The sequence below is a fragment of the Panicum virgatum genome, chromosome 7K, assembly GCF_016808335.1.
Source record: "Panicum virgatum strain AP13 chromosome 7K, P.virgatum_v5, whole genome shotgun sequence".
NCBI lineage: Eukaryota > Viridiplantae > Streptophyta > Magnoliopsida > Poales > Poaceae > Panicum > Panicum virgatum.
This window is the reverse complement of record NC_053142.1, coordinates 36,371,711-36,392,908: the sequence shown is the minus strand read 5'-3', so window position 1 is coordinate 36,392,908 and position 21,198 is coordinate 36,371,711. Positions and strand designations below refer to the sequence as shown.

At 48.3% G+C, this 21,198-nt stretch overlaps 2 protein-coding genes and 1 pseudogene across 3 annotated transcripts in view; all 3 read left to right on the top strand.

The window, feature by feature from the left end:
- Nucleotides 1-428: 428 nt before the first annotated feature.
- On the top strand, nt 429-3,865 carry LOC120640192 (annotated as a pseudogene).
- Nucleotides 3,866-5,761: 1,896 nt separating this feature from the next.
- LOC120641227 (beta-glucosidase 12-like) lies at nt 5,762-10,478 on the top strand. The gene is made up of 11 exons (XM_039917261.1): nt 5,762-5,989; nt 6,114-6,183; nt 6,799-6,857; nt 7,013-7,088; nt 7,344-7,431; nt 8,421-8,927; nt 9,013-9,230; nt 9,484-9,515; nt 9,614-9,716; nt 9,842-9,950; nt 10,116-10,478. Exons 1-11 carry the CDS (start codon nt 5,825-5,827, stop codon nt 10,282-10,284), a joined length of 1,596 nt encoding a protein of 531 aa, XP_039773195.1. The 5' UTR covers nt 5,762-5,824; the 3' UTR covers nt 10,285-10,478.
- A 5,443-nt stretch (nt 10,479-15,921) lies between these two features.
- The window catches only part of LOC120641226 (beta-glucosidase 12-like), a 28,326-nt gene continuing 23,049 nt past the window's right edge, over nt 15,922-21,198 (top strand). Inside the window, exons 1-12 of one of the 2 annotated variants that reach the window (XM_039917260.1) lie at nt 15,922-16,148; nt 16,470-16,539; nt 16,623-16,681; nt 16,755-16,830; nt 17,685-17,762; nt 17,862-17,949; nt 18,409-18,664; nt 18,883-18,998; nt 19,140-19,357; nt 19,442-19,473; nt 19,573-19,675; nt 19,878-20,434. In XM_039917260.1, the coding sequence (XP_039773194.1) occupies nt 15,981-16,148; nt 16,470-16,539; nt 16,623-16,681; nt 16,755-16,830; nt 17,685-17,762; nt 17,862-17,949; nt 18,409-18,664; nt 18,883-18,998; nt 19,140-19,357; nt 19,442-19,473; nt 19,573-19,675; nt 19,878-20,155 (1,542 nt within the window). In that variant the 5' untranslated portion in view covers nt 15,922-15,980 and the 3' untranslated portion in view covers nt 20,156-20,434. Of the gene's footprint in view, nt 16,149-16,469; nt 16,540-16,622; nt 16,682-16,754; nt 16,831-17,684; nt 17,763-17,861; nt 17,950-18,408; nt 18,665-18,882; nt 18,999-19,139; nt 19,358-19,441; nt 19,474-19,572; nt 19,676-19,877; nt 20,435-21,198 lie in introns of those variants that run through there. The other variant, XM_039917258.1, reaches the window with a different exon arrangement.

Below are 21,198 nucleotides of genomic sequence, written 5' to 3'. Positions count from 1 at the left end.
CTTTCATCTCTAAACAATATACATGTTGGTGCAAATATGAATAGAGATCAAATTATAACGGAATCCATTCAAAATTCTATAAAAAATGCTTCTAAAAATAGAAAAACTTGAAAATGAACACTGTTGAGCCGGCCCAGCCGGAAATGCGGCCCGCGGTCCGCGAGCGCGTGGCGTTCCCCCCGTGCCCAGGCCGCAGCGTGGGCCTGGGTCGTAAATTTGGCCCGCGCTCGACTCCCTCTTGGGCCACATCTGGCCCGAGAGCCGTCCGGCCGCCGCCTGCCGTCGGATGCGATCCGACGGCTCCGCTTTGATTCCGGCAAAACAAAAACCCCATCCTGCTGATTTCCCCGGAAACCCTAATCCATTTCCTTTCCTCCCCTTCTCTCTCTACTACTCGAGCGGCGGCGGCCAGAGTGAGAGCGACGGCCATGGCAGCCACGGAGGAGGTGACTGGACGGCGCCGCCGCGGCTTGCTCGCCGGCGCGCGCGCCCACCAGTGGGTGAGCACACCGCCGTCGAGCTCGCCGTTGACGACGCTCGGCTTCCGAGCTCGCACGCGTGCGTCCTGGCATCCCGGCGGCGAGCGGCAGCTCCCTGTGCCGCGCTCCGGTGAGCGGCAGCGCATTCCTGTCCCGCGCATCGGCGGTCAGTGGTGGCACATGGACGAGGTAAGTCATGCGTCCCCTTCTAGGGTTAGGGTTTGATCCATTTATGTTCGATTCGAAATCGATTAGCTTTTCTTTGACTTTTGTTCCGATTCGCACTTGAATCTTTCTTTTCCGACCTCGATCGACACGTGTAGGCGACTGATACCATTGTTAGACTTCTAGGATCGACTCGAGTGGGTATTTCCTTTCTCTTTCCTTTTCATGAGTACAAATGGGTCCTAGATCTAGAACATAGAGTACGCAGGAAGGGAGAGGTAGAGACCATCACTACCGGCGGAGCTTGAAGCGGCCATCACTGGTTCGCTGATGAAGATCTGCTCTAGGGCAGCGGCGAGCGATGCAGCGGCTTCACGGTCGTGGTGGCGATGTCATGGATGACGGCGCCAACGGCGCCAGACTAGGGTCGACGGCGGCGGCGGTGAGACTTCCCGCTGCTCCAGCGCCCCCTCCAGATCGGCTAGGGTTTAGAGAATGTGGGTGAGGGTGCTGGCGGCGCGGTGAACCTCGTACCGAGTGCCTCGACCCCTCACCCCTTTTATTTGGCGCTGTACAGCGGAGGCCCACCAACCATTAAGAGTTGGGTGCCCCTGATCAGGGCGCGGATTAAAGGCCTAGTAGGCCGTTGGGTCTATTAGGAAGGAGATCAATGCAACACCAAGTACTACTTCACCAATCACCATGGCCAGCCACACTGTCCTCCTGCTGCTATCTTTCCAACTGATCACCAGGTCGTTCTCTCAGTCCCAGTCCAACCGAGACCTCCCGGCGCTTATCAAGATCAGGGAGCAGTTTGGCAACCGGGCCGCGCTGTCGGGCTGGCGGCCCGGCGGCACGGCCTGCGCCCCGCCGGCGGCCTGCAACGAGCAGGGTCGCGTGACCAAGTGTAACGAACATGGCACCATTTATGCCATTTCGAGTAATTTTGGTGATCGGATGACAACACAACACTTGGACTAATATGATTGTTAAGATGATCATTCTCAGGCTTTTAGGTTCAAGTGATGACAAAGAGAAAGAGGAAATAGGCGTAGCAAGGCCCGAAGGGCAGCCCCTACGGGGGTTCCGCTACCCGGTTAGCGGACGGGGGTCGAGGGGGAGCCGCCCCTCGCGGGTCTCAGGGCAGCGCCCTGAAAGCTCTTCGGTCAGTAGCACCGGAAGAACCGACGCCATGGGCATCGGAGCATCCGATGGTAGTCGGAAGAACCGACGCCATGGTACTTTGGTGCAGAAGGGAGTCGAAGCCAAGTCAGCCTATAAGCACCGGTTGAACCGACGGGTCAAAAAGGGGCATCGGTGCATTGGCCGTCCTTTGTACCAGAGACGATGTCAGGTGCCCAGGAGAAGTGTCTTCAGCACCGGTTCAACCGATGGGGCATCGGTGCATACCACCGGTGTAATGACGTCAGCGTGAAGGAGAAGATTCCTTCTGCACCGGTTGAACCGGTGAGGCATCGGTGCAAAGCATCGGTTCAACCGGTGGTATCTGCGTCAGCCATCAGGAGTCCAACGGCTACTTCGTGTTATGAGTGACCGGATGAACCGACGCTACCCTGCCAAGAGGCATCGGTTCTTCCGGTGGTACGCAGTTTTTCAGCTAACCGTTGGAGCAACGGCTACAAGACTTGGTGGGCTATATATACGCCTCACCCCGGCCATTTGAAGGGTGCTGGAGTTGCTGGACATCCCACACACACCCAAGAACATCTCCAAGCCATACAAAAGCATCAAGATCATATCCTTAGCCCTTAGCACACTTTGAGAGTGTTGTGTAAAGGATTAGCTCTTAGTGAGTGAGTTTGCAAGGCTTAGAGCCTTTGTGCTGTGGTTCATTAGTGAACCAAAACAAGAGCTTGGTGCGCCGGCACCTTGGAGCGTGGAGCTCGCCGGCAACGTCATCGACCCTCCGACTTGGTGTGGAGCGGCGACGACACCTTTGTGCGGGGGACGTGGAGACCCCCATCCTTTGTGGAGAAGCTCCTTAGTGGAACCCGGGGCCAAGGTGACCGTGATTGTGTTCACGGAAGAGACTTGGTGGCCGAGTAGCAATACTCTTAGTGAGTGCTACAACAACGTGGATGTAGGTGTGCCTTTGTGGCTAACCGAACCACGGGATAAACACCCGCGTCAAGAGTTTGCTATCTCCTATCCCGCTCTTTAAGCTTCCGCATTTCATTCTAGTAATTTGTATGCCTTTACTTTCATAGAATAGTTTCTTGATAGGAAAGGCTATAGGTTGCTAAACTCTTTTGGGATAGGGGTTTTACACTAGAACAACCTAGTTGCACATTTTGATAGCATGTTTTAGTTTAAGTTTTGTGCAAACTAGTTGGAGCCATAGGTCTAAGTTTTTATTAGAGCATAATTCACCCCCTCCCCCTCTTAGGCTAGAGCACCCGATCACTTTCACCAAGCTCTTACTCCAGAGCCTCGACATCACGTCCACGCTCCCACCGGCCATCGGCGAGCTCGACCAGCTCGAGACCCTCAGCATCGAGAACATGCCGGGCCTGCACGGCCCCATCCCGGACTCGTTCGGCAACCTCGCGCACCTCTCCATCTTCAACCTCATGGTCACCTCCGTCTCGGGCCCCATCCCGGCGTCCCTCTCCCGCACCAACTTCACCTCCGTCAGCTTCCTCCGGAGCAGGCTCAACGGCACCATCCCCAGGTCGCTGCGGCGGCTGCCGTACCTGACCTTCTTCGACGCTGCGCACAACGACCTCGAGGGGCCCATCCCGTCGCTGCTGGTGCGCGGCGGCACGCCCGGCCGGCCGCTGGGCCTGATGCTGGACGGCAACCGGCTGTCCGGGCCCGTGCCCTGGACGTACGCGCTGGAGAGGCACTAGATGGAGTTCACGGTGGCCAACAACAAGCTCACCGGGGACGCGTCGTTCCTCTTCGGGCGGCGCAAGACGGTGAGCGGGGCCATCGACCTGTCCGGGAACAAGTTCCGGTTCAACCTGACCGGCGTGGAGATGCCCCAGCAGCTGCTGTTCCTAAACCTCAGCCACAACCGGATCTACGGCGGCGTGCCGGCGTCGCTGCGGGAGTCGAAGGTGGCCGTGCTGGACCTCAGCTACAACCAGCTCTGCGGGGAGATACCCACCGGCGGGCACATGGTGCAGTTCAAGGCGGCGGCGTACAAGCACAAGTGCCTGTGTGGGACGCCGCTGCCGCCGTGCGCCATCGCCAGCTGAGCCGAATGAAGCTGCTGTCACGTGTAATATTTCAGATTTACTTCCCGGCTTTTAAATATAGGTGCAAACCAATCTTTTTGTACAAATTATAAAAACTTCAATCTGGATCATCAAATCAACATCCAACGGGCATAGAGGATTGGGTAATTTTACAATCTAAATCCGCTCTTGGATTGAATAATCACATTTTTACATATTCCTCCTCCCACCCCCTGTGCCCCTCCTTTTGGATGCTGATCCGATAGCTCAGATTGGAGTTTCTATAGTTTGCACGAAGGGGTTGATTTGCACCTAATATGTTCCCTTTATATATACATGATATACAAGATCATCAAGTTAGGATTAGAATTATGTTCGAGATTAACTACTTCTCGGCATTTGTAATTTGTTTGGACCAGTAATAAAAGAATTGAAATTAAGCCATAATAATTGGGCTTTTGGGCTTAATTAGTTGTGAACGGCCTACTGCGTGCGCGGGATTATTCCTTTCATTTTCTTGTGCTCGCAGAGTCGCAGTCTCGCAGCATCGCACGTGGTCGCTCGCCGTGTTTCCAACTGCGACTTTTAGCACGTCACGTGCCAAGCAATGCAAAGGCACCTGGCGATCTCTTGCACTTCCTTAATTTGAAGGCAATTCAGAAACCCAATCACATTCGTTTCAGTTTCTATAAAGGGGACGAGATTGCAGTAGGCGGATGCTGACTTTCCTCTGTAGTCGCCGTAATCCACACTGTCCAGTAGCAATCCAACGCCTCGCTCCTAGATGGCTCGCGCGCTGCTCCCTGCAAAAGGCTCGCTCACGTTTTTTGACAGAGCTCGCTCGCGGCTCTTGGGCGACGACGTCTCTATTCCCCCTTCCCCTGTCCTCTTCTCCTGCTTACTGCTCGCCGCGGCCGCGACGGCGGAGGAGGCAGCGGCGGGCGAGCAAGGCTTGGGCGGCAGCTGGAGCGAGGGAGGGCGGAGCGGTGCGCAGCCGGTCGGGGTTGAAGGCGAGGTCGGGCAGCGGCTCCATCGATGGCGGGCGAGCTCCCTCGGGAGGCTGAGCTAACACAAGAGCTGGGTCACTCGCTGCCGGCTGGCGTGCGCATTGCCAGCCAGCTACCGCGGGGTTGTGCGGGCGGATCGTCCGGCGGCCGCATGGCACAGCTGCGGAGCCAGGATCTCGGCCGCGGTGCACCACTGGCCGGAGGGGGCCACCACGGGGCTGCGGCGGGGCGCGCACTGCAGGTCGCTCAGCGACTCGGTGGCCTTCGTCGAGGTGGCGCCCACGGACGGCGCGGCCGGCGAGTTCGACCGCCTCGATGACGACCAGCTCATGTCCATGTTCCCCGACGAGGCCGGCGGTGGGTCGTCGTCCGCTCCGGGGTCCGAGAATGGCGGCCGCAGCGACAGCGACGGCGGCGCCACCAATGGCTGCAATGACGAGCGGAACGAGGCCACAGCTAGCTTGGTGTGTAGCCTGAAATGCTTGTCCAATCGGCAGTCCTCCGCCGTCGCTTCCGCGGCGAGCAGTAAGCAGGAGAAGAGGACAGGGGAAAGGGGAATTGAGCCGTCGTCAGCCGCGAGCGAGCTGAGCCAGCCTCTTGAAGGGAGCAGCGCACGAGCCATCTGGGAGCGATGCGTTGGATTGCTGCTGGATGGTGGATCACGGCGGCTGCAGAGGAAAGTCAGCATCCGCCGACTGCAGAGGATCTCGTTCTATAAAACGTACTGAACAGTCGTCCTGTCAAATTGGCTCTTGGGCAAAGACGTCACGGAGCTCCCAACGTCCCTGTCGCGGTGCCAAGTCACCCACCTACTCGCGACGAGGGAGAGCGCACAACGTCGCGTTTCGGCCATGCCATGGTCGTCGTCCGTCTATAAATAATTGCGCGCCGCGCCGCTAGCTGTTGGGACGCCGAATGAGCGGAGGCCGGAGGCTGTCCCAAGCACCAAGAAGAATAGAAGATCCTCCCGTTTATGGCTGTGAGAGTGGCCGCGATGCTCGCTCGTCGTCTTCTACTCCAGCTTCTCCTCCTTGCTGCGGCTTCCGACGCCTACGGCGATGGCGCCGGCCAGCCGCCGATCAGCAGGAGAAGCTTCCCTGAGGGGTTCATCTTCGGGACGGCCTCCTCAGCCTACCAGGTGAGAGTTCAATTCATTCCGTTCACAGCAAACATGCGTAGTGTATTGGGATTAAGATCATTGGTTTTTGGCACGATCTGATTCTGACGAGATGCATGGCTCCATCTGTTGTGTCCACACGCAGTACGAGGGCGGTGCAATGGACGGGGGCGGAGGGCCGAGCATCTGGGACACCTTCACTCATCACCACCCAGGCATGCATACACGCACCATGCTGTTTTTCCAGAACGCTACTTATTCATATATCTACACTCGCTGGATTGGAACACAATCTAATTAGTAATTTTTTTTAGCGTCACTCTAATTAGTAATTAAGAACCTATGTATACATGATTTCAACGAAGACAGAGGATCAAAAGGCATGCATCCTCCTCCTAGAGAAAGATATATATTACAAAGGCACACAGTGACATCACTACGAGGAAGACGATCTTGTCCATTCAATCATTCTATACAAACCTTTGCTGGTTAGTGATAAGCTTGATCCGCAATCCACTCATGACACTCTCACAAGTCAAAGTTCAAATTCATGACATTAGCATAGCCAGGCGGTCAGTCAGCCTATCGCTACCAGTTCAGCTCAATTTTCTCAGTAGATTGCTATTCTGAACACGGAGTATGAAGTTAGCTGTTGAATTGTTGATCTTACTTGTGGCAGCAAACCTTAGTTGACATAGTCAAAGGGTGAATGGGCACTGGATAGACACAGGGGCAAAAAAAAGGACAACTTGTGTTTATTGTTGAATTTAGTTGGCAAGAAACAATGGACGAGGACCCACCTTTGAATTTAAGACTCTGTGATTCGGCAGATAAAATTGCTGACAGAAGCAACGGGGACGTGGCAGTAGATTCCTACCATCTCTACAAGGTAGAATTCACTCTTAAAAAATATATATGTATTCTACTTTGTAATGGATTTCTGTAAAAAAATTTTGGATGAACAAGCTTGTAAGATATTTAAGTTTTAAATAACAAGATAATACCAGCATATCACTGAAACTAGTGACTTACCGAAAAATGCAGGAAGATGTGCGCATAATGAAGGATATGGGGATGGATGCCTACAGGTTTTCCATCTCCTGGAGTAGAATTCTTCCAAGTAAGTGCGACATGTTGTTTCGACGTGCTGCAATCCCTGTTTTTTTGTATAGGAATATCTTCCAAACTGCAAAGTTGTCGAACAAACTTAAACGCCGTCTGAGTAGTCTAATCTAATGACAGATACTACAACAATTTGATTGAGGAGCTCCTGCTGAAAGGCAGGCCATGCACAAGCAGGTCCCTTAGATCTAATCTTAGTATTCCACCATATGATTTTATATTTCTGAAGATATTGATGTACATATATCTGCAGGGGTGCAACCATTCGTGACCCTTTTTCACTGGGACTCACCTCAGGCATTAGAAGATAAATACAGGGGATTCGTTAGTCCTAACATCATGTAAGTATCACGATTTTCAATTTACTCCTCAGCGCACTATTTATTTCGACTGAAAATGTTATCAACAATTGTCAACATCTTGAAGGGTAAAAATAACAAAACAAAAATCCTGATTTTGAATTTTGGCAATAGCTTTACAATTGTCAACATACTAGTCCATCAACCCATGCTCCCGCACGGGCTAGTTAGAGATATCTAATAATTATCTATCTCACACTCTCTTTAACTAATTAAATATTATAATCCAGTACTGCAAAAATATATATTTATTATTATGTAATTGTAATAAATGTGATAGGTTTAGTTACTAACAATTTTGTCTCACTTCACATCACACCTCCATATATGTTTGATATGTGTTTAATTGAACATTTTGTTTGAGCTATGTGAACAACATGAAAATTAGTATTCTTTTCTCTTTTCTTATACATGAATATATGGTGACAAATACATTATGGTTAGTATGTTTATATAAATAATATATTAATAATGATAGGAATAGTAATTTAGAATTTTATATTGATGCGCTTTAAGATTTTATTATAATAACATAATTTTGATTCAGATTTGAGGTTCATTCTAACTTTTTATTATGTTATCATTGGATAATATATATAAAAATTTAGGGGTTATTTGATATTATTTTATAATGACATAAGTGGGTAATTTACATGAAGATTAGGGGGTTACTCTAGATTAGTTCTTTATAATGGCAGAGGTGGGTAATTTAGATATATATTTAGGGGTTACTTTAGTCTATATTCATAATGGTAAAGGTAGGTAATTTATTAAAAAAATAACATATCCAATGGCTATTATGATTAGAGTTGCCCAATTGATGGCCGGATGTTTTTGATTTTTGTGAGAATTTGTAGGACTTCTATATTTTTTTAGACTGTCCACCTAGGATCATAGGTGGCTTCACTTGGAGGCTTCAAAAAGAGTCTCCAATTAGTAATAGTAAGATGATTTTCTTTTAACTGTTGCAGCAATGACTACAAGGACTACGCTGAAGTCTGCTTCAAGGAGTTTGGTGACCGAGTGAAACACTGGATCACGTTCAATGAGCCCTGGAGCTTCTGCACAAGCGGGTATGCTTCTGGCAAGTCCGCTCCAGGACGGTGCTCGCCATGGGAGCAGGGCAAGTGCAGTGCTGGGGATTCAGGAACGGAGCCTTACACTGTATGTCATCATCAAATACTCGCCCATGCAGAAACAGTTCGGTTGTATAAAGAAAAATACCAGGTCAGTGATGAAATCTCCAAGCAGATGCATCATGACTTTCAGTTCTTCAATGAAATCAATGCCGACTCCAGCTTCTCCAATGTTGATACCACTTCATCACTAACATGCATCACATACTATACATGTAAAATGCCGGCCGTGCAAAAGGGAAATATTGGAATAACATTAGTTTCGAACTGGTTTGTTCCCTTTTCCCGTTCAAAATCGAACGATGATGCAGCGAGGCGTGCAATTGACTTCATGCTTGGATGGTAAATTCTTTGTGTTCCTCACAGAATTGAGAATTCCACCGTTGAAGTCCTGGAAGAAAACATCTCACTAGGAATTTCATTGTAGGTTCATGGACCCCCTTACTAGAGGAGATTACCCGCTAAGCATGAGGACATTAGTTGGGAATCGGTTGCCACAGTTCACAAAGGAACAATCTGAGCTGGTCAAGGGTGCATTCGACTTTATTGGCCTAAACTACTACACCACAAACTATGCTGACAACCTTCCTCTGCCAAATGGCCACAATGTAACTTATAACACTGACGCCCGTGCTAATCTTACAGGTAAGTACCAAAAGTCAAGTGAAGAGGCCTCTATTTGTGAAATGTGCATACAGGAGGTAGAACTCTTGTTTAACAAAACTTTAGCATTTCTGACAATCTTGCAATTGCATCAACTATAGCCTCTATTACATTAAGACATTATTACAACTACTGACATTGTTCCGCATTCGGATTTATGATCTGAACGTACATGTGTTTCTAGTCCACTTTTTGCTGATACGTACTAACTAAACCTCGTCTTGTTTATCAATAGGTATTCGGAATGGTGTCCCAATAGGTCCTCAGGTAACAACTGATCACATACTCACATCACAATAAGTAACTTCCATCCTTTTTATGTGTTGGTAATTAACGGTCCATTTCCACGGATTGTATTTGCGTAGGCTGCTTCAGCTTGGCTCTTCGTGTACCCACAAGGCTTCCGTGAGTTGCTGCTTTATGTTAAGGACAACTATGGCAATCCTACCGTCTATATCACTGAAAATGGTAACTCTTACTTGCCAACCTCTTGTCACTCTTTCAAGGAATAATGAAAAATTTCTCCTTTCCTAAAAGAGCTAAATATGAAATACTGAGTAGTTCATCTATAAAACTGGTATGATCCATCTTAGGCGTCGACGAAGCCAACAACCAGAGCCTTTCACTCCAGGAAGCTCTGAAGGATGACGCCAGGATAGAGTTCTACCACAAGCACCTCCTTGCGCTGCAGAGCGCCGTAAGGTCAGCGATCGAGCTCTACTAATTAATCCATGCGACACACTGCAACACACAGATACACTCATCGTCATCAACACGGTCGTCTAGTGTAATGTCAGTGCAATTTCAGCTAGTAGTTGGTATTGGTACAGCGGCTAGCTACTGCATCTGACTTGTGATCCACTGCAGCGACGGGGCGAACGTGAAGGGGTACTTCGCGTGGTCGCTTCTGGACAACTTCGAGTGTGTGGACGGCTACACGGTTCGCTTCGGGATAAACTTCGTCGACTTCAACGACGGGCTGAAGCGTCACCCCAAGAGTTCTGCCCACTGGTTCACGGAGTTTCTGAAGAAGTAAAGCATACATGGAAGAGCAGTGAGAGTGTTTATTTGTAGCAAATTATGGGGGGAAAAGGTGTGCTTGTCACGGTGCCAAGATCAACGCGCGCGTGCACGTTGGTGAGAGTTGATGATGCCTTGCGGCAAGTGTTCTTTCACTGCCGCGTCCCCGGGATGTGTATTGACTTCATAATCGTAGTTCTTGTGAGAAAAGTTGCTGGCGTTGGGTCCGCTTGGTATTACAATTTTATTTCGAACAAAACTTGGTAATGCGAATTGTCCAGGAAACACGCAAGTGAAATACCAACAGCGGAGAGCTGGAGAGTGAATGCACCGCATCCCAAGATACCACGCGGATGGTGTAGATAAGCTTACTTGAGAGAGTACACCTATACCTCACGATGATTTTCGCTCTAAGATTGGAGGGCTTCGATCAACGTACCCAACAGGCAAACAACTGTAGGTGGCCAAATGGGCCGAGCCCGCTGGGCTAGCACGGGCACGGGTCGAAAAAGCATGGCACTGGAACAGCCTAGCCCATGACCCACTGTGCCCGTGCCTGCGCTTGGGCCTCCATGTTGGCCCGCAGTGCCGGCCCAGCCCGATAAAGCCATAAAAAATTAGAAATCCTAATTTTCTTTTCATTTTCCTCCACTCCCTCCTCTTTCTTCTTCACGTGCTGCCGCCGCTCGCCCGCTCCTGCCGCTCGCCCCCTTCACGCGCCGTTGCCGCTCTTGCTGTGCCCCTGCTTCCAGGCGTCGTTCCTGCAATGGCTGCATCCGCCGCCGCCACCGCCGCCAGCACAGGCCGCTGTCGCCCTCGGTAGCCGCAGAGCAGGTCGTCCCTGGCCACCGCCGTCGTCCCACGCAGGCTGCCGCCGCCGTCATCCGGCCTCCACTTGCTCTGCGCATGGCATGGCAATAGCAGCGCTAGCAAGAGCGGCGCACGCAGGGCGCGCGAGCAGCTGCCGGTGAGCTACGGCGGCGGGCGAGCAGCTGCAGGGCGCACGGGGGTGGGAGACAGCCGGTTGGTGCCTGGGTGGCCTGTTTGGCCATGTATACCAACATCCAATAAATCATGATATTCTATGATTTTTCGGTTCTTGTCCCATGTGACCCCTATTTGTCACTACCTCACGATTATATAAAGTTTGATATTGCTCTATATACTCTTAGAGAGCAAGATTAATAATATAACTGGTTGCTGGCTGCAAGGATTCTTACAGTCAATCTCTCGGCCCACTCGTATAGTAATTAGCTCTTCATCATTAATATTTGGAAAACTTATCTCTCTCATAAAGTTTTTTTTGTTTCTCTTGTCGAAGCCGGATGTAAGATTACAAGTTCTTTCTTTTCTCTCCTCCACCTCAGCATCCAGCCTGTTTATAGTCTGTTATTATACTTGCTCATAGAGCAAGGTTAATAATACGACCGATTGCTGGCCGTAAAGGTTTTTGTAGCATATTTCTCGGCCCACTTGTATAATGGTTAGCTCGTCACCATCAATATATATAATCCGTTTGTCTCTCACAAAATTTCTTGATTTTTGTGTCGAAGCTGCTTAAAATCTATTTCTCCTCTCTTCTCCTCCATCTTAGGCCAGTCTCAATACAGTTTCACGGGAGTTTCATGAGCATTGAAACTCTTGCCACGTCACCATTTTTGCTGACATGCCAGTCTAATAAAGAGGGGAGAGAAAAAAATCGTTGCATGGCCACGAGTCCACGACACGGCTCGGGCTCAACTACCTAGTCTGATGAAACGGAATGAAACCTGCACTGAGAGCTTCATCGTTTCATCGGGGATCCGGTGAGCTGCTCTGCCATCCCAAGCGCGTGCCCTCGGCCTCCTGCCCTTCCCGCGCTTGCTGGGGGAGCTCTTGGGAGGGCGGAGGGGAGCTGCGGCTGAGCTGTGCCTGGGGGAGGCCGAAGGGAAGGCGGAGGGGAGTCACGCCTCGCCGGAGAAGAGACCGAAGAGGAGCTGCGCCTTGGGGAGGTCGAAGGGAGAGCGGAGGGGAGTCGCGCCTCGCCGGAGAAGAGGCCAAAGAGGAGCTGCGCCGGAGAAGAGGCCGAAGGGAGCGCAGGGTAGGTCGGAGGGAGCACCTGGCGGAGGGGAGAGGCGAGCAGCAGCTCGCCGGAGAAGAGGCCCAAGGGGAGCCAGGGAGGGCGGACGGGAGCTGTGGCTCATAAGTCACAAGGCGGAGGGGAGCGACGGGCGATGCGATTCACACAAGGAAGAAGATAGGAAGATTAGGTTGGGCGAAAAGAAAAATAGAGAAAAAATAATGGAGAATGACAAGTGGGGTCTATAAAATGACAAATGGTCCCATAGCTGTTTGAAGCGACGGTGTTAATATAGATGTTTCAAAAGGGTGCTAAAAAGAAGATATTCGAGATTAAGATAAATTATATGTAATAATCACATTCATAGGTTCGACTATCTAATATAGTACAAACATATGGTATTAATCAATAAGTTTTATATATAAGAATGTTCATTTATCATATTCAACTCTACTGGTATTTAATTTAGGGAAGAAATCCATTTTTAACCATTGAACTTTAGCCTCGGTTCGATTTTGACCATCGAACTCCAAAATCGGGTATCTTCGACCATTTAACTATCAAAACCGTTCACATTTGGTCATCCAGCAGTTTTGCAGGGCGGTTTTGCTGACATGGACACCACGTGGAGGTGGGACCCACTTTTCAGTTACCCCCTCTCTCTTCTCTCTATCCCCTTTCTCTCTCTTGTCTCCTCTATCCTCCCTCCTCCCTGCTCGCCGCCTCCCTGCTCGCCGCCGCTGCTCGCCTCCTCCCTGCTCGCTGCCGCGGAAGCACGCGGTGCGGAGGCGGAGCCCCGCACGGCACCGGCGGAGCAGATCGAGCAACGCAGGGGAGCCTCCTGCCAGGCCCAGTGCTGGGGCTCCGGCGAGTAGGCAGCGCGGATCCGCTCCGCCCTCCACCGGACCGGGCGCGGACGGTGCGAGGTAGGGGAGGCCGAGCTGCCAGCGCCGCCGCTACTCCTGGGCGTCCACGCTCCTGTCACGGGCCGCGCTTCTCTGCCTCTGCCACAGGGCCGCGCTCCCTGAGCACCTCCGCCTTCGCTCCACAATGGGCGCTGCACGCACCGCCGCCCCATGCCCCGCGCACCGCGCGTGACTGAGCCTCCGTCGCCCGATGTGCGCAGGCTGCGCCGCCACCCGCTCCGTCCTCCGCTCACTCCCATGTCAATCCCGCAAGCTGCCGCTCCGCCGCCGCTTCGCTCGCTCCCCACGCCGCGTGCCGTGCCGCGTGGATCCCGTGACCGCCGCCGCGTCACCGGCATCACCCTGCTGTGTCCGTGGTGAGGAAGGCTTGGAGGCCCAGTGCTATGCCGGCGACGCCGCCAGGAGGACGGCAGTTAATGGGTTCCCCGTGGCGCGGTGGCTCCAGAGGATGGACAGGAAGATTGGGGCGAGCGTGGCGTCGGTCACCGCGGTCGGCTTGCTCCACCGCTCCTTGCTCGCGGACACGAACATCGCCCCGCTGAGCACACCGTTGAGCCCGACGGCGGCGGCGGACACGAACATCGCCCCGTAGAGCACGCCGTTGAGCCCGATGGCGGCGGCCCCTCCACCGCCCGCGGCAGCGAAGGACGCGAGCGCGGAGAGCGCGTCGGGCGTGCCGTTCCCGAGCGAGAGCAGCATGGCCCCGGCGATGGCCGGCGGCAGGCCGAGCAGGCGCGCGCCCATCGCGGCGGAGCCCGCCGCCGAGGATGCGGGGGCCGCGCGCGAGCAGGGGGCTCGAAGAGAGAGAGAGGAGGGAGAGAAGAAATAGAGAGATGAGAGAGAAGAGAGGAAAATGGGCTGACAAGTGGGCCCCGCTGCAACATGGCACGTCAGCGAAACCGGCCACCAAAACAGCCCGATGGTCAAAAATGAACGGTTTTCATAGTTGAGTGGTCAAAGATATCCGGTTTTGGAGTTCAATGGCTAAAACCAAACCGAGGCAAGAGTTGGATCGCCAAAAATGGACTTTTTCCTTAATTTAGATATAATTGCAAAAGAGCTATAGAGTTCTCATGGCACACTTGATCACAACACAATATAAAAAATAAATGATGTACCTTATTTATGAAATTGTGCTATAAAATTATGCACTGAGAGTGACAGTTTCATCCTATTGAAAAGCTGACATGGCTGTTTTGGTAACGGCCCATGAAACTGCCCTTAGCTTCAGCCTGTTATTAAACTTGCTCTTAATGGGAGGCTGTTGAAAGAACTCCACGTGTATATTCTCTCCTTCCACACGGAGAAAGGGAGAGGCCCGTTCCTTCATGGAACTAAGGATTAGTCTAACACACGTTTCTTCTAGCGGCTGCTGCACTTCTCTTCTTCCTCGAACCTAAGCCCCAATTTCTGAAGGCTCTTGCATGCGTGTCCTGTTATAGCACGCGAGACTCGTTTTTGCTACACCAATTATAAAATGTTCCAACTCTGATCTTTTTTCTTAGATAATGACCTCAGCTCTGATCCTATGGCAAAGATGCAAATCAAGCAACTAGTGGCGTGCACAACTTGGTTGTTGGACGGACCCATCAATTGATCTTTCAATAGTGTGGTTATTTACCTGATCAGGGCTTCCATGTAACTTGTTTTAACATAATTTTGGTGATGTGGACGTGTGAATATCATGCATGCACGTGTACACTACACGTGGGCTTATACAAATTGAGCAAATACATTGCATATTCGCCGCTGCTCTAAACCCTGGCTAATTTGAATTGGCCATTAGATGAGGTTGAGTTACAAATTTGCCACTCAACTTAACCTCAAAATTAGATTTTATCGACCGTTAGTTGAAGCCGTCTAGTCGAAGCCATCCGACTAGTGGCAGGTTTGTTGGATTTGAGGTGACTCTTGTGGCCAATGTACCATTATTTTTTTTACATTGGCAAATAATGGTTTAAAGTAGTGGCAAAAAAATATATAACCTCTCTATGGAATGTTCCCATGCAGTACTCCTCTCTACAGTTGAGTCACTGACATGTGGACCTGGGTCCACGTGTCAGTGACTCAAGTGCAAGAGCAACCGCTCCAGAGCAGCCTCATCCCCAATATGACACTTTATTTCAAAATCTTCACCTATAGGATCGATCGACCCACCACCAAACACTAAGATAAATATATATGATGATGTCAACTGCAAAGTGTTAAAAATATAAACGAAAACACTGTCACCATAAATTGAAGTAAAAGATCGACTTCAGCAGGTTAGGTAGACAAACAAACGTTGCACCACAAAGGCAGCAGAGTGCGCGCGTGGGGCTTCCTCTGCAAGATAACAATGAAGCGTTGAAATATGAAGATTTGGTAATTTTATTTGTGTCGTGTGGAACTAGATAATCTCTTTTTGAGGCGAACGACGAACTAGATAGTGACGTTACTTTTGGTGTCATTCATTTGTTCCCGCCACATCTCTGATTGGCCGTGGCAGAAGTGTCAATTGCTTGGTCGCCACCACACTTGCTTGATTATATTGGAGAGATCCAAGAACTATACGTTATATGCATTACTATATGATACGATAGAGATGCAATAACAATAACCTAAATAATAATAATAGATATGGTTCGTCTCATGATGATAGCCGGCATTTTTCCTGTATATATGTAGTAATTAATGGAGGTGCACTAAGGCGGCTCTCTCAGCGAGACTGTGAATGCCATATGCCAAATGGCTGCGAGAGCCGCCGCCGCCACGCCCGGCCTCCTCTTGCTCCCGTTTCTCCTTCTAGCTGCTGCTTCCGGCGCCGCCAACGATGCAGCCGGCAGCACGCCGCCGATCAGCCGGAAAAGCTTCCCTGAGGGCTTCATCTTCGGGACGGCCTCGTCGGCCTATCAGGTAGAGAAGAGAAGTTCACTCCTATTCGTGCACATGCAGCTGTGCAAGAGCTTCCCCCGCCGGCTTTCAATTCCATTTCCCCAGTTAAAAGAGCATGCATGCCACAGGAACCCGGCCGACAAGTACGAGAGAGGAAGCTTCAGAAAGCGCTAGCCTACAGTACAGCATAATTGAACTGATAAATGGAGCGAAAAGCAAGAACAAATTAATTAATTAATTAATTATTCTGCATCTTTTATAAAAGACGAAGTCGCAGCTTCATTTTTGTCTTGGCTTGATCTTCAGAGTTTATTACTGGACTGAGTTCTCATTCCCATGCAGTATGAAGGCGGTGCTATGGAGGGGGGCAGAGGACCCAGCATCTGGGACACCTTCACCCACCAGCACCCAGGCACGCCTATCTGTCTCTCTATGAGAAGCTCATATGCGTATATCAACCGTGCTTAAGCAATGGGCAATTTCGGTTGTTTGCAGAAAAAATCAGAGACGGAAGCAACGGGGATGTAGCAGTGGACTCCTACCATCTTTACAAGGTGCCATGCCAGCCTCATCTTCAGGAGCATGCATATTTTTCGGTACCAAAATTTAACATGTGCAAATGTGCAGGAAGATGTGCGCCTCATGAAGGACATGGGGATGGATGCATACAGGTTCTCCATTTCATGGAGCAGAATTCTTCCAAGTACCTAACCTTTTTACTCCCCCCCCCTACCTTGAATATGTACTTCCTTAGTTTATTTAAGGGAAAAGTCTGGTTTACACTAAGTCTGATTTTTAACCTCAAACTACAAAACCGGATATCGAGGGCCATCCTATCGAAACCAGACAAGTTTGACGCTTCAAGAGGTTTAAAAGGTGGTTTTGTATTTTAAAAACTAAAAATTATTATTAGATCTAAAAAATCAAAACTAATTCATTTTAAACTAGAAAATATGAAACTAGTATAAAAGTTTTCTAAAAAAGTAATCTATCTACTATTGCTCTATTTGAATCGTATTTATTCAAAATTAATACGCATAACGACAAGCAACCAATACTATGAACATGAAAATATTGGATCCGAATAACTGATAAATATAGTTCCAATAGATAGATTACATTTCTAGAAATATTTTGATACCTATTCCATATTTATAAGATATAAAATGAGTTACTTACAAAAATTTTAGTATAAAATGAAAAACCACCTTTGAAACCTCTCAAAGGGCCAAATTTTTGCCTGGTTTTGATAGGCCTCTGTTATTCGGTTTTGTAATTGAAGATTGAAAATCGAACTATTATGATAGTTCAAGATTGTAAATCGAACTTTCTCTTTATTTAAAAATTATATATTTAAATTATGAACTTTTAAATCCCCCCCTAATTATGTACTTCCTTAGTCTTTACATATATATCGTTTACACCAAGCTAATTAGTTCATTTAATTTATTTAAACATTGTATATTTAAAGATGGAGGGATTTTATTGTTTTCATAATCTAGAAGTTCCAAGTTGATAGCATGTTCTTATGAACGTGTCATATGGCATATATAACAGATGGCAGTCTGAGCGGTGGAATTAACAGAGAAGGTGTCAATTACTACAATAATCTCATTGATGAGCTCCTATCCAAAGGTATGCGTGTCTTGATGTAACTCCTCGATCAGCTCTCCATTCTTTACTTCACCTTATGAATTATTTGAGATATATATAATCCTATATATGCATCTGTAGGAGTGCAACCCTATGGGACCCTTTTTCACTGGGATACACCTCAGGCATTAGAAGATAAATATGAAGGATTTCTTAGCCCAAATATTGTGTAAGTCAATGCAAAGCATAAGTTAACCATGAAAGCAACTGCACTGAAGCTGTTTATTTTAACTGGATTTGTCGGTTAGTTGATTCTCGAAATCAGATCATTTGTAAAAAATCCTGCCGCATTCAAAATTATTATATAGATATTATTGTACCAAAATCCATACGTTTAACCAAAAAAAAAGATAATGCCAACATATTTGCATGGTACGGAGATTGCAATTAAAAATCCTCCAATGCCAGTTGTTAATAACAAAGTCAATGCCTTCCTGTATCGTGACCCAACCTGCAAGCTTTGCATTTGAAAGCAACAAACTAATAACAACAAAACTAGCACATCACCATAAGACCAAAATTAATTTGCTCTAGGTTCAGTGTCACCACTGCAGTTATTGCTTCGCTTAAGAATAGCTGATGAATACTAAAAATTACTAGCTGTTAAAAAAGACTGTTAATGTCTCAGAAATGACTTCAAGGACTATGCTGACCTCTGCTTCAAGGAGTTTGGTGATCGAGTGAAGCGGTGGATCACCTTCAACGAGCCCTGGTCCTTCTGCTCGACAGGCTACGCGGGCGGCTTTGCTGCCCCAGGCCGGTGCTCGCCATGGGACCTAGGCAGATGTAGTGTTGGGGATTCAGGAAGGGAGCCTTACATCGTGGCCCATCACCAGCTACTTGCACATGCAGAAACAGTTCAGTTGTACAGAGAGAAATACCAGGTGACGATACACCCATCACATTCTATTTATGCAACTAATTTAGGTTGGGAGCCTCATACTTGTCACTTCTTGCCGCTTAGTTGTAGTTTTGGTTCTAGACTGCAGCTACAAATAAAGTGAAAATTTCGATTAACTGATCTAATAAATCCTAGAGTTAATCATTTAGCTCTAAATGGTTGGACAACATAACCTTAGAAATGCTTTTCGAATTCATTCAGCGTGTGCAAGAGGGAACGATTGGCATAACTCTAGTCTCCCACTGGTTTCTTCCCTTCTCCCGCTCCAAAACCAATGACGCTGGAGCGAGACGCGCCATAGACTTCATGTTTGGATGGTAGGTTTTGTCTATGGCTCATACAATCTCACATTCTCACAGTCAAAGTTCAGAAAATATATATATATATATATATATATATATATATATATATATATATATATATATATATCAATCTTATTGCCATCAATGTTCGTCCAGGTTTATGGACCCTCTTATCAAAGGTGACTACCCAGCAAGCATGAGAGGATTGGTTGGAAATCGCTTGCCCAAGATAACCAAAGAGCAATCCAAGTTGATCAAGGGTTCGTTCGACTTCATTGGACTCAACTACTACACAACAAACTATGCTTCCTACCTCCCTCCATCAAATGGTCTTAACAAGACCTACAGCACTGATTCTCAAGCGAACCTTACCGGTGAGTCCGGGTCTCTAGCTATGTACAATCTCCTTCTATATTCTTCACTTACCATGTTAACACCCTCTAATTAATTATAAATAGGTGTACGGAACGGCGTCCCCATAGGCCCTCAGGTAACTCAAGATTATTATGAGAAAATACTAGTAGTAATTTCATTCGCCTAGCCACTTTATGCGCAATGATTCATTTCTGTGAATATATATAACAAGCAGGCCGGTTCATCTTGGCTCTATATCTACCCTCAAGGGTTCCATGATCTGCTACTGTATATCAAAAAATACTACGGCAATCCGACCGTCTACATAACTGAAAATGGTACAGATCTCGACACCATCGATCCTATACATACCTTGCTACTGTTTAAAGATCTTGCAACCACATCAGAAATTGCAGTAAAACTTTGAACCAGTTTTTCTCTCATGTCTACTTCGAGAAAAGTAACAGCTCGGTCTACTCCTAACCCAAAGAACAGGACTGAAAGTACCTGACATATACGTTTCCATTTTCTGCATTGTAGGCGTTGATGAAGCCAACAACAAGAGCCTGCCACTAAAGGAGGCTCTCAAGGATGACACCAGGATATATTACTACCGCACGCACCTCCTCGCTATGCTAAGTGCTATAAGGGAGGGGGCAAACGTGAAAGGGTATTTCGCGTGGTCGCTTCTGGACAACTTCGAGTGGGCCAACGGCTACACAGTTCGGTTCGGGATATACTTCGTCGACTATAACGACGGGTACAAGCGGTACCCCAAGAAATCTGCTCACTGGTTTAAGAAGTTCCTCAAGAAATGACCATGAACGAGATGCGCTGGGACGAATAAATGGACGGTGCAGCTGATTTATTTATACCCTGAGAGATTGTGTTGCAATAAAAGGGTCCACATTCTAGTGCAATTTTATGTGTATTGATGAGTGTAAATGGAGATGAGCGCTCATATGCTTTCTTTCAGAGAAAAAAAAATCAAGACCAAATACGTAAATTCTATATCGCTCTACAATATTTACTGTTAATATTTAACAATCTTGTGGCGCTGAAAAGTTTTAAATGGAATGGAGGAATATTATTAACTAGATCTGTGACTGGTGGATGTTGCAGATCAATTACGAGTATTATGTTCTCTTGTGAATAAAGGGGAAATAAACACAATTCATTCAAGCTTCGGCATCCCCAACGGCCGAATCTATGATATTCTCAAATTTTTCAATCCTTAGTCTAAGTAAGCACTATTTGTCATTACTTTACGATTATGTTAACTCTATGCTCTATACACTTAAGGGGAGCGAGGCTGGAAATTAATTAATTTCATGAGTATATTCTCTCCTCCCACACAGAGGTCCGTTCTTTTATTGGAATTAAGGAATACTCTAGAGGTCTTTTGTGGTGCATATTACTGGTCTATACTAGTGTTTGAAAAAGAATAGTGTAGAAACATTTCATGGTTAAGATTAATTGTTGTTGACGCCAAAATTTTGCAAAGATAATTTTGTAAGAAGATTTGAGCCGATCAAGAATTCCGGTGAAGGCCGATGGCCCATTCGGTCTAGGCTGTCAGAATGCTTAATTGGTCAGAGCTAACGCAAGTGTGGTCAATGCGCGGTCAAGGAGAGAATCCAAGCTTTGTGCGTGAGACCATTTCCCCTTTCCCCTTGCTACAGTAGAGAGCTGAGGCGGAAAGCGATTTTCTTGCCCCCGGCCTACATTCGCCCGCTTCCTCCTCTCCGGCGACCTCGTCGCCGCCGGAGAGGGAGGGGAAGCCGAATCCACTACTAGAAAACGGGCCTTGGGCACCGGCTGAGAAGGGCTAAAGGCACCGGTTTTCCAACCGTTGCCCCGC

Coding starts and splice junctions, on each gene's coding strand:
- LOC120641227 (XM_039917261.1), top strand. CDS start 5,825: ATGGCTGTGAGAGTGGCCGCGATGCTCGCTCGTCGTCTTCTACTCCAG. Junction 7,432..8,420: donor TTCGTTAGTCCTAACATCAT/GTAAGTATCACG, acceptor TAACTGTTGCAG/CAATGACTACAAGGACTACG. Junction 9,516..9,613: donor GTGTCCCAATAGGTCCTCAG/GTAACAACTGAT, acceptor GTATTTGCGTAG/GCTGCTTCAGCTTGGCTCTT.